At 33.6% G+C, this 21910-nt stretch overlaps 1 protein-coding gene across 3 annotated transcripts in view; it reads left to right on the top strand.

Annotated features, from left to right (window-relative positions):
* The window catches only part of LOC141585176 (ankyrin repeat domain-containing protein 30B-like), a 110118-nt gene that overhangs the window by 10071 nt on the left and 78137 nt on the right, over positions 1-21910 (top strand). For 2 of the 3 annotated variants that reach the window (XM_074403151.1, XM_074403150.1), the window contains exons 6-12: positions 562-626; positions 3149-3682; positions 7392-7422; positions 10124-10187; positions 17983-18073; positions 20250-20278; positions 20377-20449. In XM_074403151.1, coding sequence (XP_074259252.1) covers positions 562-626; positions 3149-3682; positions 7392-7422; positions 10124-10187; positions 17983-18073; positions 20250-20278; positions 20377-20449 — 887 coding nt within the window. The remainder of the gene's footprint in view (positions 1-561; positions 627-3148; positions 3683-7391; positions 7423-10123; positions 10188-17982; positions 18074-20249; positions 20279-20376; positions 20450-21910) is intronic. The other variant, XM_074403152.1, reaches the window with a different exon arrangement.

Genomic DNA, 21910 nt, shown 5'->3' with positions numbered 1-21910 from the left:
CCAGCATCCCAAAGTGCTTGCATCACAGGCATGAGCCACTGCACCAGGCCAACACACTGGGTTTTACTGGGAATTTTAAAATAGTTTCAGCAATAAGGTTCAAGAACAAATTATTTCATTGCTTCGTTATTTCTTTGAGCATTTTAAAACTGTTATCTTGTTAAATCTTTATAATAACCTAGTATAAAAAGGCTCTAAAATTCTCATTTTTAGAAGACATTGAGCCTAAGAGAAGCAACTTGTTCAAGAAAAAATACCTGTTGGTGATTGCACTAGGACCTATTGTGAGTTAAGGACATTTTCCATTATGCCAAGCTAACTCTAGTTAATTGACTAAATTATGCTGCCCTCAATTCCTGAGTATTTCATCTTTGTTTCTTCTTTTATTAGAAGCTTAGTAAGTTCATAGACCTTACAAACCTAAAGTCTATAAAATAAGTAATGTTCTGACGTTAGCCCTGATATTTTCTGAAATACTCTAAGAACTTAATAAATGTGGTAAATGTTTTTTAATATCAGTGTTAAAATTGTAATTTTATGTATTATATTTTTTATACATAGCATTCTTCAACAACTTTTGGAATATAAACAAAAGACATCTGAACATCCTCAAAATAGCAATCCAGGTAAGACTTCTGATATTAAACTACTCTTGGTGGTGCCACCATATGATTATGGAAGTTTTGATCACAAAAGAGCAATTAAAAAAGAAATGTGTAAATAGCATGTGTTTACATACATACATATGTGTGTGTATGCATATATGCATATATAGAGCTTTGGTTTAATTTTTTAGTTTATAATTCATAATTAGTTAAGAATATAGTTGTAGGTAGTTTATAATCTCAAAAAATATTATCTGAAAAAATATTTGTTTAATTATGGCCCTAAAATCCTATATAATACTTTTGTATAAATAAGTAAAAGAATTTATAAGTTCATACATTGTATGTTTCCTCAATTGTCATAACAACTTAGGCTTGTTATAAAATGTACAACCCTCAGTATGACTGATGAACTCGGTAATAGGGGATAATCAGGATATCCAATTTAATGAATTAAAATATTATAAATAAATTTTATTCCAAATTATAAAATAGCTTCGATGCCCTGAATTATAAGCCATGAATAATAGAACTAATAGAATAACAACCGAAAACTATAATGTTTGAATATTATAACTTATGAAGAAACATGGATTGTTATTTATTTATTTATTGTAAAGAAGGGTCTCCTTATGTTGCCCAGGAGTATCTTGAACTTCTGAGCTCTATTTAATTTTTATAATAAATGGTTGCATTTAGTAAATGAGAATTAGTTACAGTTGAGTCTTAAGAAACATGAGAGTTAGGGTGCTGATTCCTCACACAGCTGAAAACCTGCTTTATATGAAAATCTGTTGATTTTGACTCCCCCAAAACTCTACTAATAGTCTATGGTTGACCTGGAGCCTCACTGAAAGCATAAACAGTCAATTAACACATAGTTGATATTTTATATGTACTATATACTGTATTCTTACAATAAAGTGAGCTGGAGAAAATAAACTGCTACAAAGAGGAAAAATATATTCACTATTTATTAACTGGAAGTGAATTATTATACATAAATGTCTTCATTATCATTGCCTTCATGTTGAGCAGGCTGATAAGGAGGGGGCATAGGAGAGATTTGTCTTGCTATTTTGCAGTGGCCAAGAAAAAGAATAATCTGTCTATTGCTGGGCTCCTACAGTGAAAGGATCAACTGTGTGACATAGCGACTTGTGTCACCAAAAAGTAACCATCTTTAGAATTTGGAACTCAATAATACTCTTCTGGCACCATAAACAAATGTCAAAAAGAATTACAAACCTTAGGGTGCATCAGTACAAATATTTGAAAAATAATCTCCTACTACTGAATGCAGAAGTCAGAAAAGCAATTCTTTTTTTTGTGAAGTGCAGGTTATGTTACATAATCTTGTACCAACAAGGTTTCACTATTATCAACTTCATTCCCTCTAACTTGAAACCAAATCATGTATATTTACTTCATTAGAACAAGATGAGTTGTTCTATCTTCTGGGTTAGTGTGTTAGTAGTAATTTTGTTACGAGATACTCTGTTCCTACTAGTCAAAATATTATCATTATAAATATTCAAATAGATAACTCTAGGCTCAACAAATTATAATAAAAGTACACAAAATTTCACAATATCAAAAATGCTACTGTGATACCTAAATGTGACACAATGCATTGTACAATACAAACTGTATAAGCACATCTTTATTATATCGAAGGACTTTTATAAGTTAGGTTTTGCAAGTTACAGGAGACAAAGATGGAACACAAATAATTTAGGTCTTAACGTGCTCATAACAATGTAGAGCTGTCCCTATTGAATTGATGCATTTTTAATAGAATTTCCAAAAAATGCTTTTTGTTCACTTATCCACTTGTCCACTTAACAAATAGCTGTCAGGTATCTTTAAAGTACTAAGCATCTTCCTCGTTATCATTGTCATCTTTTTAATTATTTACTACTTTATTAAGGTACTAGGTACTAAGCATTTTTCTTTTTATTATCATCTTTTAAAAATTATTTACTACTTTATTTAGTGCTTATTTTGTGCCAGAATCCCTTTGGGAGCTTAGAATTATCACATATGTCGTTACCTTATTCATTATTTGTTAGACATTTTAAATGCAAGGTGAAGAATTAAAACTTTAAAAAGTTTGGTGGTGTCAAGGCGCAATGGCTCACTCCTGTAATCCTAGCACTTTGGGAAGTCAAGGCTGATGGATTGCTTGAGCTTAGGAGTTTGTGACCACCGTGACTAACATGGTGAAACCCCGTCTCTGCTAAATACGAAAAATTAGCCAGACGTGGTGGTGTGCGACTGTAATCTCAGCTACTTGGGAGGCTGAGGTAGAATTGCTTGAACCCGGGAGGCGGAGGTTGCAGTGAGCTGAGATCACGCCACTGCACTCCAGCCTGGGCGACAGAGCAAGACTCTGTCTCAAAAAACAACAACAAAAAAAGAAAGAAGAGAAAAGTTAGGTAGTATTTAAGGAAAGCATGCAAAATGAGAAGTTTGCCAGGTAAAGAATCAGAAGAATAATATTTAGCAGAAGGAAAAAATTAACCAGATTGTGTGTTTGGCAGAAGGAACAGCTGAAGAAACACCTGACCAGGCTGCACCCTTGGCGGAGGGAATACCTGATGCGGACGCACGCTTGGCGGAGGACACACCTGACGCGGACACACGCCTGACGGAGGGCATGCCTGACAAGGCTGCATGCTTGGCAGAGGGAATGCCTGATGAGGATGCACGCTTGGCAGAAAAAACATCTCAAGAGGTTAAATGCTTGGTGGAAAGAACACCTGAGAAGGCTGCACCCTTGGCGGAAGGATCATCTGACAAAATTTGGTATTTGAGGAATGAGACATCTGGAAAGATTGAACAGTCAGCAGAGGAAACACCTCGGAAAATTATGAAGCATGTAAAAGAAACATCTGAGAAATCTGCATGGACAGCACAAGGAAGACCTAGGAAGATCGCATGGCCGGAAAAACTAAAGTCTAAAAGGACTAAACGCCTGGCAAGAGTAACATTTTATAAAACTGAAGTTGTGGAAACAATATCTAAGATGAGCGAATGTTCCACAGCAGAAACATCTGCAAAAGCAAATACAAATGGTAAGATGCTTGAGTGAACTTTGTAGGGTTTATTGGCACTTCAGGTTCCCTAGTGGAAATAGTGTGATGTGGGAGTAGTTGGGAATGACCTGAATATCCAGATAAGCAAGCTTAGGCAGCACTTTTTAATAGTATAGAAATGAGTAGATTTTATTCTGTAGGACCTGGAGAAATTCTCAGAATACTTCTAGCTCTAAATACTATATGAACTAACTAGGCTGAAACCATAGGAACCAAATTTGTTTTGGTGGTACAGGGATATCTTAGTATCCCACTCTCCTCCCCACTGCCCTGTTTGTTCTCCTTTCATGGCTGGCTAATGAGCAACAGCTACAGTGAACATGCTTTCTCAAGGCAATCTCTGAAGGCTGGAAGTGCTGCTTTTGTTCACATGCTTCTTTTAAATAGGAAGAAAACTTGGAATCTTGTTGTAATCTTCCTGTAACATTTCATTGCCTGGATTATACCACATGCTCATGTGTAAACCAGTCATGAGGAAAGTGTATGTAATTACTGTGATTAGCTTACAATAACGATTTGTCTTTTTGGAGATGGGATGGGGCAATGGAATAATAAATATCTTAAGTAAACTTATGTTTCTGCAGCAAGAAAGAATAAATAACGGCTATGCATAGAAATCCAGAAACATTTTCTGCAGGCATTCATTGGAAAAGTTTGAGCAGGGGAATCACAAGATTAGATTTGAGTATCAGGGCATTCTAGTCATGGTATAAAGCAGAAATTGGCAAACTTTTCCAGTAAAGGGCCATTTAGGAAATATGTTAGACCATGAGGTCTCTATCACAGCTGTTCAACTCTGACATTGTAAAGTGAAAGCAGTCATAGATAATGTGTGAACAAATAGGCATGATTATACTCCAATAAAACTTTGTAAGTAAAACCATTTGGTAAGCTGAATTTAGTCTGTGGCCTATAGTTTGCTGGCCCTTCATGTACAAAATAGTTGGAGGGTAATCACATAATATGATTTAAAGGCAAAGGAAGCTTTTATAGCAGTTCATGCTATAGTCTTTTTTGTCACCAGTCTGTCACCTAGTATCAATCTATTATGAAAGTTTGACCCATCAGGGAAAAAATGAATCAAGTTCAGAAGCTCAATTGATATATTTGAACATTTAGGCCTTTCTATGCCATTATTTTATTTTGATTTGTTTCAGTGAATATTTTTAACTTAAAAAATAACAATAGTGATTGGTACAGTTTCTTTTTCCCTGTGAAAGCCATAAGTTAAGGGGTCATGTTTAGCGAGGAAACACACACAAGTTAAGTACATTCATCATTAGCTGTGGTAGGTATTTTCTAAGACACCAGTAAATGTCTGAAACTGTGGATAGTATTGAATCCTATATATACATTTTTTCTATATGTAAGTATTTATGATAAAGTTTAATTTATAAATTAGGCACAGTAAGAGATTAACAGTAACCCATCATAAAATAAAACAATAAAAATATATTGTAATCTAAGTTAGGTGAATGTGGTGTCTCAAACTCTTTTGTATTGTACTCACCTTTCTCTTTTGTGTGATGATTGTGAGATGATATAATTCCTATGTGATGAGATTAGGTCAGGTGAATGAGGTAGGTGTTGTCATATGGTGTTAGGCTACTATTAATTTTTGGATATTGACTATACATCTGAAGGAGGAACATCTGCTTAATGTGGCCCTGGATCATTGAGCTATGATAATGTTGATGGTTGAGATTCAGGAACAGACAATTTTGATGAATAATGGGCAGACAGTGTATACAAAGGGATGATATGTGACCTGGGTGAGATGGAACAAGATATCTTAATATTTTATCATACTCCTTAGAATGACACATTATTTAGAACGTATGACTGGTATATTTCTGGAATTCCCCATTTAATATTTTTGCACTATGGTTGACCATAAGTAACTGAAATCACAGAAATCAAAACTGTGGATATTATATTGTGAAATATATGTTTGGTCTTCAACACTGTTTTCTGGCATACAACTCATAAAATGTTTAAAATCTCCAAAATGGTGTTTTTCTATGCTAATAATTAAATGAGGGCTGGTAGTCCCTAGCTTCAGGATAGGAGCTTGTCACAAATAAAAGAACAAGGCATGATTACAGTATTGAGACTTTCAGACCCACCCCTCAAACTCCTAGGAGTGAGTAGAGCTGAAGGTTAGGTCAGTTACCAGCGGCCACAGATTTATTCATTCATACCTATTTAATAAAGCTTTCTTAAGAACCCAGAGGACTGGGATCAGAGACCTTCTAGATAGCTGAATATATGGAAGTGTTTGGAGGCTGAAGTGCCCTGGGAGGGCGTGGAAGCCCAATATTGCTTCTCCCATAGCTTGCCATATGCATCTCTTCACCTGTCTCCTTTGTGATATCCTTTATAATAAACTGGTAATTGTGTTTCCTTTAGTCTTTGCGGCACTCTAGCATATTGCTCAAGCCCAAAGAGGGAGTCATGGGAACCCTAGCTTGAAACAAGATGGTTAGAAGTTTTAGAGACCCAGATTTGCAACTGGTGTGGGAGGGCAGTCTTGTGACACTGAGACCTGAGCCTTGAGATCTAACACTATTTATAGATAGAAATTGCTGGAATTGAATAGAGGACAACCAGTTGGTATGTGCTACAGAAATGATTGCTCACTTGTTGATGGAGAAAATCCTCCACACACGTGGTTTCAGAAGTCTTCTGTTTTGATAATTGTGGTGTAAGAGCAGAGGGAAATCATGTTGTGTATGTGTATATCTACCCATAGAGCAGATAAAGAGTGACTACTGTATACTCTGTTCTAACTGCTCTTAGTTCATTTCTCTAGAAATTATACTTCCTAAGGTTGACACTATCCACTTACTCTGCTAATGATACAATTTTCTGTCAGCCTTAAATGGTTCTGTTTGGATTATGACTACTGTATACTGTAGTTCACTTGTAGATATTAAATTGTGATAAAGTCTATTCTTCCTTGCATGTGAGAACTACTAAGGAGGGGAAATAATAGTTCTCAGTTCATTAGTTGCCTACCAATAGTATATTTAATAATTTTACTATAGTCTCAATGTATGGTCCCAAAGCAATGCTTTGTCACAAGTCATCAAATCATCTGAGTCTTGGTAACAAAGTGTCAGAGTATTATACTTTTATTTTTTATTTTTTGTGATGGAGTCTCCCGTTGTTGCCCAGGCTGGAGTGCAATGGTGCGTTCTTGGCTCACTGCCATTTCTGCCTCCTAGGTTCAAAGGATTTTCCTGCCTCAGGCTCCTAAGTAGGTGGTATTACAGGCACACACCATCACACCTGCCTAATTTTCTTCTGTATTTTTAGTAGTGATAGGGTTTCATCATATTGGTCAGGCTGGTCTTGAACTCCTGACATCATGATCCGCCTGCCTCAGCCTCCCAAAGTGCTGGAATTACAGATGTGAGCCACCACACCCAGCCAGTATTATGCTTTTTTAAAGAAGACCAGAAGCATGCATGAAAGTGTGCATGATTCTTTTGGATTAAGTTGAAATCTTGCTGTGTGCCCCAGGATGCTCTCAGACATCTAGTTCCCAAAAGTGATCCTCCTACTTCACATTCCCAAGTAGCTGGGATTACAGGCATGTACCATCATGCCCTCTTATGTTTTTAATATTCTGTATATTTTGTATATATTTGTTGATTTAATGTATTTCCTTTTTTTTTTAAAATAGAGAATGTGAATTCTGTAAAGTCTATATTCAGGTAAGATTTTACAGTGTTTTAAAACTTGTATGTTAACTAAAAACATAAAGAAAAGAAACCACTATCTGTTGAGTATTCTACTCTGGGCTAGACAATATATTAGGTGCTTAACATTTTTCATCTCATATGGTCGTCACACAGCTTTGCAAAGTATCCGTGCTGCTATCACCTACTTTATATTAATCAGGCAACTATGGTTCAGAGAGGTTGATTAATTGGCCTATGATTTCATAGATTAAAGGTAGTTGACCCTTGAGTTCGCCATTGCTCCCAAATCCCTCTTTTGGCACTCAGCGTAGTTTGGTAGAATCTGTGCATCAGTAGAATCAAGGTACAGGTACAGATGGGGAAAATTCACAAAGTCACATTTTGTTATATGTTAATTTTTTTTTTTAGAGTTTTCCCTTAGAATACTGGTTAATCCAAGAGTTTGTTCTAATGTGTGTGACAGATGAGCTGGTAACCAGTACCTTGTTTTTACCATGAAAGTTTTTAGAGCAGATCTTACTTAGCTGTGGCCACAAGACATACATTTTTGTTTGATAAGCAAGACCAGGTAAATCCTGGTCTATTTTACCTGTTAGTGACATTATGTACATATATCTAAATGTTTTTAAGTATTTTTAGAGGTTTTCTTTTTGTTTTGCTTTTGGTTTTTTTGTTCTTCTTCCATGGCTTTTAAAAATCTTTTCCTGATTACTTTCTTCTCTGGTTTCCCTGGTGTTCTTTTCTTCTATTATTTTATTCCTTTCTGCCAGCCCCATTTTTCTATACCTAAAATGAAAAGCACATGGAAATTTAGGGTTGTAAGGACTCTTAGAGGATAACCAAAGTACATTCATATTTCAACCGGTATTTAATACCTGGAAGAATGGTTGTTCAGGTGGAGAATCTGAAACTCAAAGTAACTTATTCAAGTATAGGAGGTAGCAGAAGTAACATTTGAACTCATTTTAAAGCCCATTACTCTGGTTTCTGTATCATCATGTAAGTGAGTGTTTGAATAATAGAAAGGAAGAGGGAATGGGTCTAATTAAACCAATGGAAAAGGATAAGAATGAAATTAGCTAGAGAACCCAGTCGAAGTAAGTAAGAATGGAATTATCAGGGAAATGCTAAATTTGAAGAGAAACAATTTCAGGGTTGGTAGGAGTATGCATTTTACCAAAAAGATCAGAATATTGGCCTTCTGACAAGTTTGATGAAGATAAATTAGAGGAACAAAAACACAAAAGACATTGGGAGTTATCCAAAAAGGCATATTAAAATAGGTTTCAAAGGAAGTCCTGAATAGGTCACTGCATTTTTGTTTGTTTAATTAGAGGAATTAACAAACTTCAAGCTTTCTATTGAAAGATTTTTTTAAAAAAATGAGCCATTGGGAAGAGTCTCTATGAGATATAGAAATGTCCTATTATGTTCTTTCACCCCAGATTTCACAGGAGTGGCTTAGAGTGCCTTGAGTGCTAGGGAGCTGAAGTTCGCTGATATACATAGATCTGTGGCCCAGGGCAGGTGTCCCCTATCCTTGGCCTCACTTTTTCCAAGTGTCTGATGACCTACCCATGTACATGTAAAGCAGGGGTAAGATTGGCTGGCAAATAAGTCATGGAGCTTCAGTTGGGTTTTTGGTAACATGCTTATGTTGGAAATGAATGCCTGATTGAGTCTCCATTTTGGTGATTTCCAGAAACAGGTAAATGCAGAGCTTCTAGGTTGGTGATTAGCGTTTATCTTTTCAGTAATCTCTTTGATGAGCTGAATATTTAAAGGTTGGAGACTGCCATGAAGCCCTGCAGAAGAAAGATCTGGAAGCGGGTGACACTTTCAGTATATACAGTTTCTCCCAATTCCAGGTTTTTCTCTCTGTATATGTATAGTACTTAGAGAAATTCAACCACCAAGACTCAGTTCTTCTAGAAGTCTCTCTCCTTGGGTATGAAGATTTTTAAGGCTTTGCTAGTTTATGTAGACCTGAACAAGGAAGGACCAGTATAGAATAGGAAATCCAATTTTATTATTTTTAGTTTCAATTTTTATTGAGAAAAATACTCCCAATAGCAAATATACATTTGTGTTTTGACATTTGTAGGTTCAGCCTTTCAACATTTCAAATATTTCAGGGCGTTCTCTGTAGTGTTTTAGGGTGAAGGGAAGCAACAGGGACTTCCTAAGTGGTTTTTATGCTGAGAAACAAAGAATATCATTTTCCAGTGACACAGATTAGTCTTTGAATCAGAGATAGATAATGGACAAGGGACAAGGAAACTGTAACTTTCTACCTCATTTTAGGTTATCAAGTTTGTTCCAGTTTAGATAGCAGAAGTTATGTCAACCATTAAGTAGATTTTCAGTTTATCCTTGAGGACAGATGGTTTATGAGAACAAATAATACTTTGGGTATGCCATTATATTGGCTGTAACTATTTGTTATGGAACTAAAAGTGAGTCTTCATTGGTTGTTAAATGTTGGGGAGGCGGAGTCTAAAATACGTAACTAAAACATTTTTTTAAAACAGAGGCCATATTATAATTATACCCAGAAACATAATATAATATAGAGAAGGACTGATCTTCCCCCAGATTTTGTTTTTGTTTTCTTTTTTTAGAGTGGGCACCAAGACAGGAGCTAGCAGAGTTTTTTTTTTAAATACACAAATTTGCTCATTTTTGTTGTCTTTTTGCTTTAAAATCTTTTCAGCAAACCATCTATGGAAAATTTACAGTCTACAAAAATTGAGGAAGACTTCAGTCTTACTAACAAGGTAAAATGGTCTCTTGTGAACTAACTGATTTTCTCAGGTGTACTCTAGTTCCATATAGTGTTTACTTTTCATGTTTAGCAGTGCTATAAGTGTCATTATTTTATGTTGGTAATATAAAGTTGGTCAGATAAAAACGTTTTATGAAAATATGAATAGTTGATTTAAAAAATTTATTTTTTACTTTAGTAAATAATAAATATTTGGTAAATACTTTGAGACGGTGAAGGCAAAAAAATGGAATGGGCTGGAGATTACCTAGTGACAGGTTACAAGAATATTTTCCACTATAAAGAATATATAAATTTTCGTAAATATTTGTTTACATAAGTATTCTTACTGTGACTTTTAAAATTATTCTGTTGTAACTTAATGAAACTCTTGCTTAAATTTATCTTTAATGGATTCAGTTACTTGTAGTAATCAAGGAATTTCTCTGATAGTGTTATATTCCTAAACTGTACCACATGGGTTTTTTTGGCACTTATTATTTTGATATCATGTAGGTTTTAGGAGAGAGCTTTTTCTCAGTTTCCCTTCTTGGTTCTTGGATTACATGGAAATAATATTAGAAATTGTGAAAATTTATTTGGGCATGGTGGTACATGGCTGTAGTTCCAGCTACCAGGGAGGCTGAAGCAGGAAAATTGCTTGAACCCAAGAGTGGGCAACATAGCTAGACCTTATCTCTAATTAGAAAAACAATGTAGAAATTTAGAAATGTAAATTCTCTTTCTCACAATCTGTATTGCTAAGGGATGCCAGTGTGTTATTTTAAGTTATTTCATGAAAAATATACTTTAAAGTCTTTGTCTAAATGAAGAATGCTGGTTTTACCCCAAGTAAACAACCAGTTCTGGAAGCAAAGACTCTTAGTAAGGATATGGTAAGATTTTAATTTCAGAATTTTTAAATTGTAGTTTTTAAACATATTATTCAAAGATCTTTGATCACATTTGAAATTTTTAAATTTCAGAAAATTCTGTATTTAGTTGTTTTAAATAATCATTTTGAAGCTCTTGCATCACTATGAAGTACTGGAGGTTAGAAAACATACTTGTGTGCATACTAGAGTACCCAGAATACAGTCTAAAAAGTGTTTTAGAGGTTTTCAATGTGAATAAATATGTAGACAAATGAATTTTTGTATAATGGAATGTTACAAGTAAGATCATATGAATAATATATCTAATAATTAAATTTAATGTATATCAAAATATGGCTTAAATTTATATTTTCTATTAATGGTTAGAATACAAAAGTTCAGGGGAGATATATTGAAAAAATATGTCTTAAGTAAGAAGTCAGTAAATTAGAGATATGTAGTAAATAGGAAAGCAGTTTACACTGTATTTCTAGTATCCTCCAAGTGGAGTTTAGATTTTAAAAATTTAATATATTTTAGTCACACCTCATGTTCTATTAAACATTTCTTTTCAAGCAATACATTACCCTTTAGGATTCTGATTACCAATCGTTTCTTCATGTGAAAAGATTATGAATTATCCTTTAAAAAAATTTTTTTTTCTCTGTAGTAAGAATGTTCTAGCTTATAGATAGCGGCTGAAGACTATGTATGTTTTAACCAATTGAATGTCTTATGTAATAAGAAAATTAAAATCATTATTACACAGGTATTATCAATAACTAATTGTAGTATAAATACTGATCAGCATTATAGGAATATATTATAAACAAAAGTCGCTATTGTATGTATTTCATCACATATTGTACAGTAGTTTTTTTTTTTTTTTTTTCTTGTTTCATGACTGGAGCTCGTACTTGATTGACTGGTCATGTCTGTTATTTGTTTCTCCCTTCTCCTCTGCCTTTTCAAAAATGATTTACCTGAGACGTCTTTTTCACGGAATACATTTCTTCAGTGTCTGGTTTTTAGGGCATCTCTGTCTCAATTCTCAACATATTTAAGTTACAGATTTCTACTTAGTCATTATGTATGGCTTTCAATTATCAGTCATTGCCCTTCCTACCCATGACTTTTTCTCTTTTTTCTGTTTCATGGAAGAAACCAAATTATACAATTATTTAAATTTAGGTTTTGACATACAGAATAGAAACAACCTATACTATTTCAATGTAAACCCATTTAATTAAAGTACTATAATTACTAAACTCTCACATTTTTCCACACAAGAAGTAATTAATACAACTATAAATCATGAAGCGATATCACATAATATAATACATAATTTAAACTTTTTGATGTTAATTATGTGTACAATATTATAAACAATGTAAGGATAAATTTTTGTCCCAGGTTATTTTGCTTAAAAAATACTCTAATGGATACAACTAGTTTTTCATAATAATCAATTAGATGAAGAGGATGAAAGGAAATAATTCATTGAAGAAGGGTAAGATAAACATAGAGACTGCATAAAAGAGTCAAGGTGAGACAGATTATTATAAAATACAGCAAAAGGGTGGTTTAAATGAGTGCCTGAACTCTCTAGAATGAAATATGATATAAATTATTTAAAATAAAAATTAAGAAATGATAGCCAGGTAATAAAATACTGCTCAGTTGTTTTTGATTGACTTATAACTGATTTTGTTAAAAAACTGAAAGAAAATATAAAGACAACTACAGGTAAGAGTAATTTGTTGTACTATTTAAAATAGCTAGAAGAGAATAATCTAAATATTTGTAGCATAAAGGACAGATTGATACTTAAGGTGATTAATATCTCAATTATTCTGATTTGATATATAAATGTATTGAGTTATAATGTGTAACCCCAAAACATGTATGTTTATATTATATCAAGTAAAAAAAATTATTAAAAAGAAAAGAAAATTTAATTCTCACTTCTTTTAGTAAATTTATTTTTTATATTTAATCTATTTTTACTTATATGAATGGAGAATGCAAAGTGAGATCTGTTTTAAGACTTGTCAGCTTAATTGAGTTATTAATTTTTGACTCTTTGCTTTCTTGTTTAAGATTTCTAATTTAATGTTTGAAATATTCTTAGGTTGTTAACCTCATTTATCTTACTCTTTGGAATAACCTGGATAGCAGTTTTGAATATTTTTGTTAATAGAGATTAAAATAATAAGCAAGCATTTTATTTAATCTTGTTACTAAAATTAAATATTCTGGTCATATGAACAAGGTTTTTATCTGGATCTCTTAAAAAACAAAAATCATTTTTAAGCTACAACACTCTCAAAGAATTAAATATAGAAATTATTCATCTCAAGGTATATTCTGACATCTTTTGCTCTTAGCATCTATATGTAATGGTATTATATGCACACATCAAATGAATGTGATTGATATTTGTGAATTTTTAAAAGTAAAGTACTTAGTATCATAGAATTATATGTATGGAAAGATTGTTAACAGAATATACAAAATTATTACTAGAAGTTTTTTTTACTCTTAAAAACATATCTTGCAGTGGGCACATTGTGACTTGAACATTTTAGTTTCTTCATTTCTCCTGTGAATATGGAAGAATGCTTGACAATCATAGATATAGGTAAAAAACTATTAAATCTTCAACTTGAATAATTATAGCTTAATTAGATTTATATGAAATCTTTTTTTTCCCAATTTTGAACTACCATCCTATATGATGTAAGTAGGCAATTTGAGCTAGCATTGTACTGTTTACAGGAACATAAGAAAAGTATGTGAATTTTAAAACAGGGTTTCACATTTCTATCTCACCTTATAGTAGTACTTAAAAATGCCTTATAATTCTATTATTAGTCAAGGGTTTCTCTTGTACAATTAAAACTTTAAAGGTAAAATTTTATAAAGGCCCTTTTGCAGAACCTTCAATTGGTGTTTTAGAATTAAATGTTTGCATTCAATTCTACTATGTATATTGCAATAATATTTCAGAAATAAATATTTACCAATATAAATACAATTATATTCTCAAAATGAATTTGGACATATATAATGGAGAAACTTAATCCCATGTTTTCCTGTCTCCTTTGATTTCATTTTAAAAATTTCAGCATTCTGCATAGGTTTACGTGATTTAATTCTTCCCATTTAGTCTATCTTATAAATATTTATCTTCTTAACATTATGTAATTTTCCTGATGTAGGTCATCTACTCAGACTTCAAATGTATTTATGTAGATCTTTCTTCCAAGCTCCTTGGATGCCTCAAATTGTATGGGTCTCAAACGGAAAACGTCATTTTTATTATTTTCCCGACTCTTTTCTGACTCTTTGTAATCTACCCTGTCTTCTGGTTTCCCCATCCTAGTAAATAACACCTAGGAAGTAGCAGTGAAACGCTCCAGCACTTCAACCTGTACTTCGAGTCTCCCCCACAACCTACACGTCAACCCTCCTCCACATCACCAATCCAGTCACACATCAAATTTTGTATTTTCTACCTTCTTAAACTTTTCCATCCCTTATTGCCATAATTAACTCTTTACCTATAATTTTGAAGAACTTTTAGCTTTGCCCCATATCCCCATGTTCATCTATCTTTACATTGCTGGAAGGGTGCACTTTCTAAAATATATTTGTAATGATGTAACTCATCTGCACATTGAGTAAATACCCACAACATGAAGGGATAAGTTCACATTCTAGCATGACAAGTATCTTATATGGTCTGGCCCCATTGTACCTCATCATCTCATTTCCTCTGACTGTATTCCAGTTTTATCACATCACTTTGGCACTCCTAATTTGCCGTGTTATTTCATGCCTTACTGTTTTGCACATGTTATTGCACCTAGACTCCTAGAGCCTTTGTATCCTGACTCGGCACTTTGTCTCTCTTTCCAAATATGGCCCAATTATGGCAGTGTGTTGAGTTATGTTAGGATATAAAAAGGTGATTTGACATTATTTGCTCACATCTGCATGTGTTCATAAGAAATAATTTTCTGACATTTATCAGAACATACTTTACAATCATGTGTGAAGCAGATAACAGCTGCATAGAGCAATTATGCTCCTTTTCAGGATTAATATAAGAAGCCAGTATAGAATAATGCAAAAGAAAATGTGGCTTAGAAGTCACTAGGAATCTATTTGAGTTCTGAAGTTAAGTTGGTCTGAAAACTAAATAATTTCTCTGTGTTCGCCTATGAGCAAATAAATGATTCTGTGTATATCTAGATGTAAGAAAGCTCTAAATGAATTCAGAGAGAATTAGTTTAACTGTAGTCTTAGTCTTATACAACTTGGAACTTGAAAAGATCATGCCTGAGACTTGAATGTATTGGTATACTTTCATTTTCCAGTATAGATCTGAAGGAACATTTCAGGAGTTGGATAAACATGAGAAATAGGACACCTGTAAAACTATATATAACACCAATTTGGTTGAGTAGTGTTTTAATAAGTAGACATTCTTTTCACAAATAGAACTCTTTGAGTCCCTCTGTGGCTGCCATGTTTGCAACCACATACATATCAAATAATTATGATGTATTCTAAGGTCACAACTGTGAAGGTGGAAGAGACAGGAAAGGCCTCACCAGTTATCTAAAGCAGCAGTACTGTAGTGGTAACAGCAATGACTGGATGTCAAAGATAAGTCTGTATTTTGGTTCTGTCACTTACTAGCTATGGGAACTGGGAAAAAAATTATTTAACCTGATGAAATACCAATAACCTTGTTTATAAAAATAGTGCTCATATCTACCTCTTAGGTACGAGTGATGAAATAACATTGTAACAAGTGTGAAAACATCTTGTAAACTGAAAAAGTCTTTATACAAATATAAGACAAAATGATCAAAGTGGCATTTAAATGAAAGCAGTACTGTTAGGACAAGAACGTGGAGTAAGAACAGGCTTGCGGATTTCTAATTTGTGGTAAAGGGATGGTAACTTGCAGCAGACTACTACTACAGATTTTCCATAGAAACAAAGCAGTTTGGAAAGTTAGACTTTCCTGAGGAGATTTTAAACTTTTTGGCCTGGAGCTATTTCTTTTTGAGTACCCACTGTGTGCTAGGCAGTGAGTCTCTGAATGTCCAAGATGAGGGATTATGCTATGGTAGTACGAAGAGAATAACAAATACAAAACACTTCTAAGTCACTATAACTCTTTCTTAAAATCAAAACAAAGAATGTTAGGATAGAGAATTGAAGAACTTTCTATTTAGCATGGGTATGAGAGTGGCAGGGGAATTCTATGGTCAGGGTAGATCTTTCTGAGACTGCCATTTAATCTCCCTTCGCAAAGATGAGGAGTATGCCATGTGAAAGCCTAGGATGAAGACATTCTGAGCAGATTGAACAGTAGATCATCTTTGTTCATTTTGTTCTTAACAACCTAGAATGACTAGGAAGCAGAAAGTGGCATAACCACCAATGTCTTCATCATCCTCATTATTCTAAGGTGAAGAAAAATCTGCAAATATGTATCTGGCACATATTAGATGTTTCATGAATAGATGTTTGTTGTTTGTTTTTATTTTATTTTGTTTTCTTTTCTTTTTCTTTTTCTTTTTCTTTTTTCTTTTTTTTTTTTTTTTTTTTTTTTTTTTTTTTTTTTTTTTTTGAGATGGAGTCTAATTCTGTCACCAGGCTGGAGTGCTCAGCTCACTGCAACCTCTGCCTCCTGGTTTCAAGCCATTATCCTACTTCAGTCTCCTGAGTAGCTGGAACTATAGAAACGTGCCACCATGCCCAGCTAATGTTTTTTCAGTAGAGACAGAGTTCACCATGCTGGCCAGGATGGTGTTGATCTCCTGACCTCATAATGTGACTGCCTCGGCCTCCCAAAGTCCTGGGATTATAGGTGTGAGCCACTGTGCCCAGATGAATATGTGTTTTATTCTTTGCTTTTTATGAAAGCTTGCTCTACTTTTCTGAAGTTATGTCTTAACAATTCATTGCGTGCTTTATCTAATAATTGTTTTCATTCCTGTAAAAATAGCATAAATATACATATTCCTTATAAATCTTTCATTTTATTCAAGCATTTCTTTATCAGCAAAATGCTTATCAAAACTATTCTTATTATTTTAAGCCCTTGTTTTCCTAAATGAAACAGCTTCTACAGAGTTCTGTTTCTACTGCACATGACATAGTCTGAGAATTCTCTTCATTCCATGCATAGTTTTTAACAGAAATTTTGTAATTATACATATGTCAAATGTTTAATCACATTGTATTCTGTTTGAAATGCCCTATTATATTTGGTGATGACTACACAGTAAGGCAGATGCTTTGTACTTAATTCCTTTTTGAAATATGCCCACTAGTGAATTTCGTTGTGAATGTGATTTATTTTCCACGCTCAGTAGCCTAGTCAATAGCCACATGAAGATAAAAGATAAGCATGATCCACAGAACATATATGAGGTTTTCTCTTGAAACGTTTCGATTTTCAATATGTGAACAGCCTTAAATCTAATTATCTTTAATGTAAAAAAAAATTGTGTTTTACAAAAGATTTTAAATAGAAAATATTGATGGTAGTCATTATTATTTTTTAAATTGAAATTATTTATTGAGGCAGGCCATGGTGGCTCACGTGAGACTGTAATCTCAGTGCTTTGGGAGGCTGAGGCGGGAGGATCACTTGAGATCAGGAGTTTGAGACCAACCTGGCCAACATGGTGAAACCTGTCTGTACTAAAAATACAAAAAAATTAGCCAGAGGTGGTGGCTCATACCTGTAGTCCTGGCTACTCAGAAGGCTGAGATAGGAGAAATGCTGGAACCTAGGAGACAGAGGTTGCAGTAGGAGGAGATCATACCACTGGGCAACCCTGTGAGACTTTGTTAAAGAAAAAAAATTTTAAAAAAGAGGTTATATATTGATATTACTTTTAATAGGTTAACTCTGAGAGGGCTGCACAGAATTATGTATGTTTACCTGAGGCTACATATGAAAAAGAAATCAAGACAATACATGGAAAAATAGAAGGTAAGAATCATTTTTTAATTAAAATATCATTTAACTAAATGTTTGTCAAATGCATGAGGACTCATAAACTCTTATAGCCAAAGAAAATTATTCTCTAAATGGATAGCATGGAAGAGCAAAAGGAATGAAAGTTATATGTCTTCTCAGGTGTTGACAACAGATGATATTCAGGGTGCCAAAAATAAAGAGCTGAATTATTCATTTAAATTCAAGATACTCAAGGTTATCTGAGAAAAGAAGTAAAAGAGGAAATGAAGACTGAGGAAGACAGAGAGTACATGAGGGTTATATAATGGAGGCTGGTAAAATAAAATAATTCTATAGAAAAAGCTGGATCATGGTTAAAAAGTTGGAAAAAATATAGTGACCTTCTGTTACCAAAACTTGCCAGAGAATTTAGCAAACATGTTGTCACTCCTGTCTTTCTCACTGGTGGGAAGGCATTAGGGATGGAAACACGTGACCATGGAGAGTTGTGATTCATCTGCCACAGGTGACTATAAGCATATTTGCACAGCCATGTATGTATGTAATTCGTCATACACTCTCAGTATAGACCAGAAGTTTTCAATCTTCAGAAAATCAGCTGAAGAGCTTGTTAACAGTGCACAAAGTGATACAACAGACTTGAGATTCTGACATTTTAATAAGTTTTCAAGTGATAGTGATGCTGGTGGTTCTTGTACCTCACTCTTAAGTAGCAAGGGAATAACTTTTCCTTTGGAAAAATCTGAAAGAAGGGCAGTTGGATAGAAGGTCAACACATAACAGGGTCAAGGGAAAGCATTATATTGCTCTTATTTCTGAGTATGTTTCTGTCCAGAGGGGTGAAAAAGGAGGTAAAGAAATAGTAATTACAGATGTCAGATACTACCCCTCATCAAAGAGAAAGAAAGTGGTGGGAAAATAGATCTTAAAAGATGTTGAAAGGGAAGAATCAAGACCACAGATTTAGACATTATTTTGGCTATGAAAGAGAGATTGTGAGGCAAGAAATGGGGCAAGAAAGGACATAGCTAGGCAACTTTGGAGTTTCAGAAAAGGAAATTTGAGTGAATTCACTTCAGATGCCTTTGCAATATTTATACTCCATAAGATTACATTGTGGGTATTCCAGAGACAACCAGAAGCAGGAGGATTACAGATTTGGAGTAAACTACCATGACTCATTATTTTCCTCTGTTGCTATGAGGCATAAAAGATATGTATTTTGTTGATATTAGCTATTCAAATGAGAGATATTTGAAAGTAAGAGCATTGGCTTTATTTTTAATGAAGCAAATTGTTTTGGTAAAATTTTTGTTCTATAAAAATCCATTAGACCTTTACCATGACAACCAAACCAGAAAAATATTTAGAAACCAAAATATTACTGAATTTATTACTTGAATTCTAACATTGCTTTTAAAATAAATAGTCCTGATTTAAAAATATGAAATGTTATTTAAATGTAATAAGCCTGTTGCCATACATTTTCAAATAAACATGTCAATATTGAAAGCTCATTATACATTTTTTATATGCATTTTGTATATATGTTTGCATGAGCAAATCAAGAAAATTTCTTAGGATAAACCAGAGGTTTCAGAAATGTAGGCAATGATTACAACACATAGATATGGAAAACAATGAATATTTATATTTAGTATTATTCTCTAAGTATATATTCAAGCTGATCAATTTATAACACTTTCAGTGATGAGATGTCAGTTCTGCATTCAGCTGAACTCTCATAATGTTGTACTGTCTCAATTGTAGGACAAATTAAAGAACATGATGAATGTAATGATATAAATTATTCTAATGTATTTCATAAGTATATGTTGCAAGATTCTATATTTAGCTTTGACATTTATTTTTTCAGGGTCGTGATTTGCTCCTCTGATGAGGGATCATTTCTCTTTTCACCACCCAGCTTATACATATTAATAACAACATATTTTGCATGCACAACACATTCTCACTTTTGAAATCTTTAAGTGCATGTTTATGAAACCTAGATTCCTAGCTCCTTCAGTGTATGTCTGTCATATGAGTGTCCTAAAAAAACAAACTAAAAGAAAACCCCCAACTCTCAAAGTTGATCAAGAAGATTCAGTTACTATCACTGCATTCATTTGTGGTTGGCTTTGTCATATTTACCTATGATTGATGATAAATCTCTTTTGCTATATAGAGCCTCCTGAGAAGCCTTCTGACTTTGAGGTATTGAGTTTTATAATTTTATCTTGAATTATTTATTAACAATGTGTTTTTCGAATTATACATTCATTGTTAATCATTCTTCTTCCAAACCAATTTAGCCTGCCATTGAAATGCAAAACTCAGCTTCAAATAAAGACTTAGAATGGAAGAACAAACAAACATCTAGAGCAGGTAAATTCTACAGTTCAACTATATTAAAATGAATATTTCAATATTAGGCATGTTAATAGTCTCATCTCCCAACATTTATTTTTCAAATTTGATGGAAATATTTGACTAAATAATGTCCATATTGGTATCTACATTGGAAAAACTGTTATTTACAGGAATGCAAATTTTAATTAGAGGTTTAAAAACGTGGCTTTAATTTCAGGTATTTCTACTTTTATGTCCTGATACTGTAATGTTTTGTATTGGGAATTTCTGTAAGTCTTAAAGATTCAAGAAGGTGAATTTTTATTTTTATTTTTATTTTTATTTATTTATTTATTTATTTATTTTTTGTTATCCCGGCTGGAGTGCAATGGCATGATCTCGGCTCACCGCAACCTCCGCCTCCTGGGCTCAGGCAATTCTCCTGCCTCAGCCTCCTGAGTAGCTGGGATTACAGGCACGCGCCACCATGCCCAGCTAAGTTTTTGTATTTTTAGTAGAGACGGGGTTTCACCATGTTGACCAGGATGGTCTCGATCTCTTGACCTCGTGATCCACCCGCCTCGGCCTCCCCAAGTGCTGTGATTACAGGCTTGAGCCACCGTGCCCAGCACAGGTGAATTTTTAAACTAATATTTTTTCAGTTTTTCAAAAATTAATTCAAATTCTACCCTCTACTTCAGGGAAAGCTTCACTTGTTGACAAGCCATTGTGTTTTAACATTGGTTACCTCACGTGAATGTAGTCATTTGAAGAATCCTATGGAAATCAGCTATTCTGATTAGCTTACTCTATGCACCCATGTGTGCGTGTGTGTCTGTGTGTTCTGCACCTTTGTTCTTGTGTGGATGTGGGTGGGGCGGTGTGGTACCCTTAATTTTTTTTTAAATATGGGAGAAGCAATCATTTCTTTATGATTATTTTTGTAAAACTGTGATTCTGAAGCATTTGGCCTTGGTGTCTTTTCAATGTCCAGAGTTAAACAGTTGTCTAAACTATTTTTTAGTTATTATTTCTAGGCATGTTTCAACATTTTACAACATATGTGCATGGTCATAGATAATATGTAGAATTTGTTTTCAGCTTCTAGTATGTGAATAATTGTACATTGTGTGCTATTTTCTGTGCCATTCTTTGATGAGCATTAAATTGTTAGAACCATTCATAATGGACAAAATTAACTCTGGTTATGTTTATATTAGCTTCTTCATAGAATTCCATTATATGATTGCACCACAACTCATTAACTTTGTTCATGCAAAAAACAAATATATGAAAAGAAAAACAACTGCAGATTTCAGTCTTCATTTCAGTTGGTTTTATCTATTGCTTTTTGATGTATTTGAAATTAAAACTAAAATATTTCAAGTATCACTATGCACAATCACCTGCTTTAATAGCAATGAAAACTGAGATCTATGGGCCATCTTGTGCTATTATAACACATCATTTCCCTTGAACAGTACAGTATACACTTCT

The sequence above is a fragment of the Saimiri boliviensis genome, chromosome 7 (assembly GCF_048565385.1).
Source record: "Saimiri boliviensis isolate mSaiBol1 chromosome 7, mSaiBol1.pri, whole genome shotgun sequence".
Taxonomy (NCBI): domain Eukaryota; kingdom Metazoa; phylum Chordata; class Mammalia; order Primates; family Cebidae; genus Saimiri; species Saimiri boliviensis.
The sequence above is the reverse complement of the archived record's forward strand: the minus strand, read 5'-3'. Positions and strand labels throughout refer to the sequence as shown.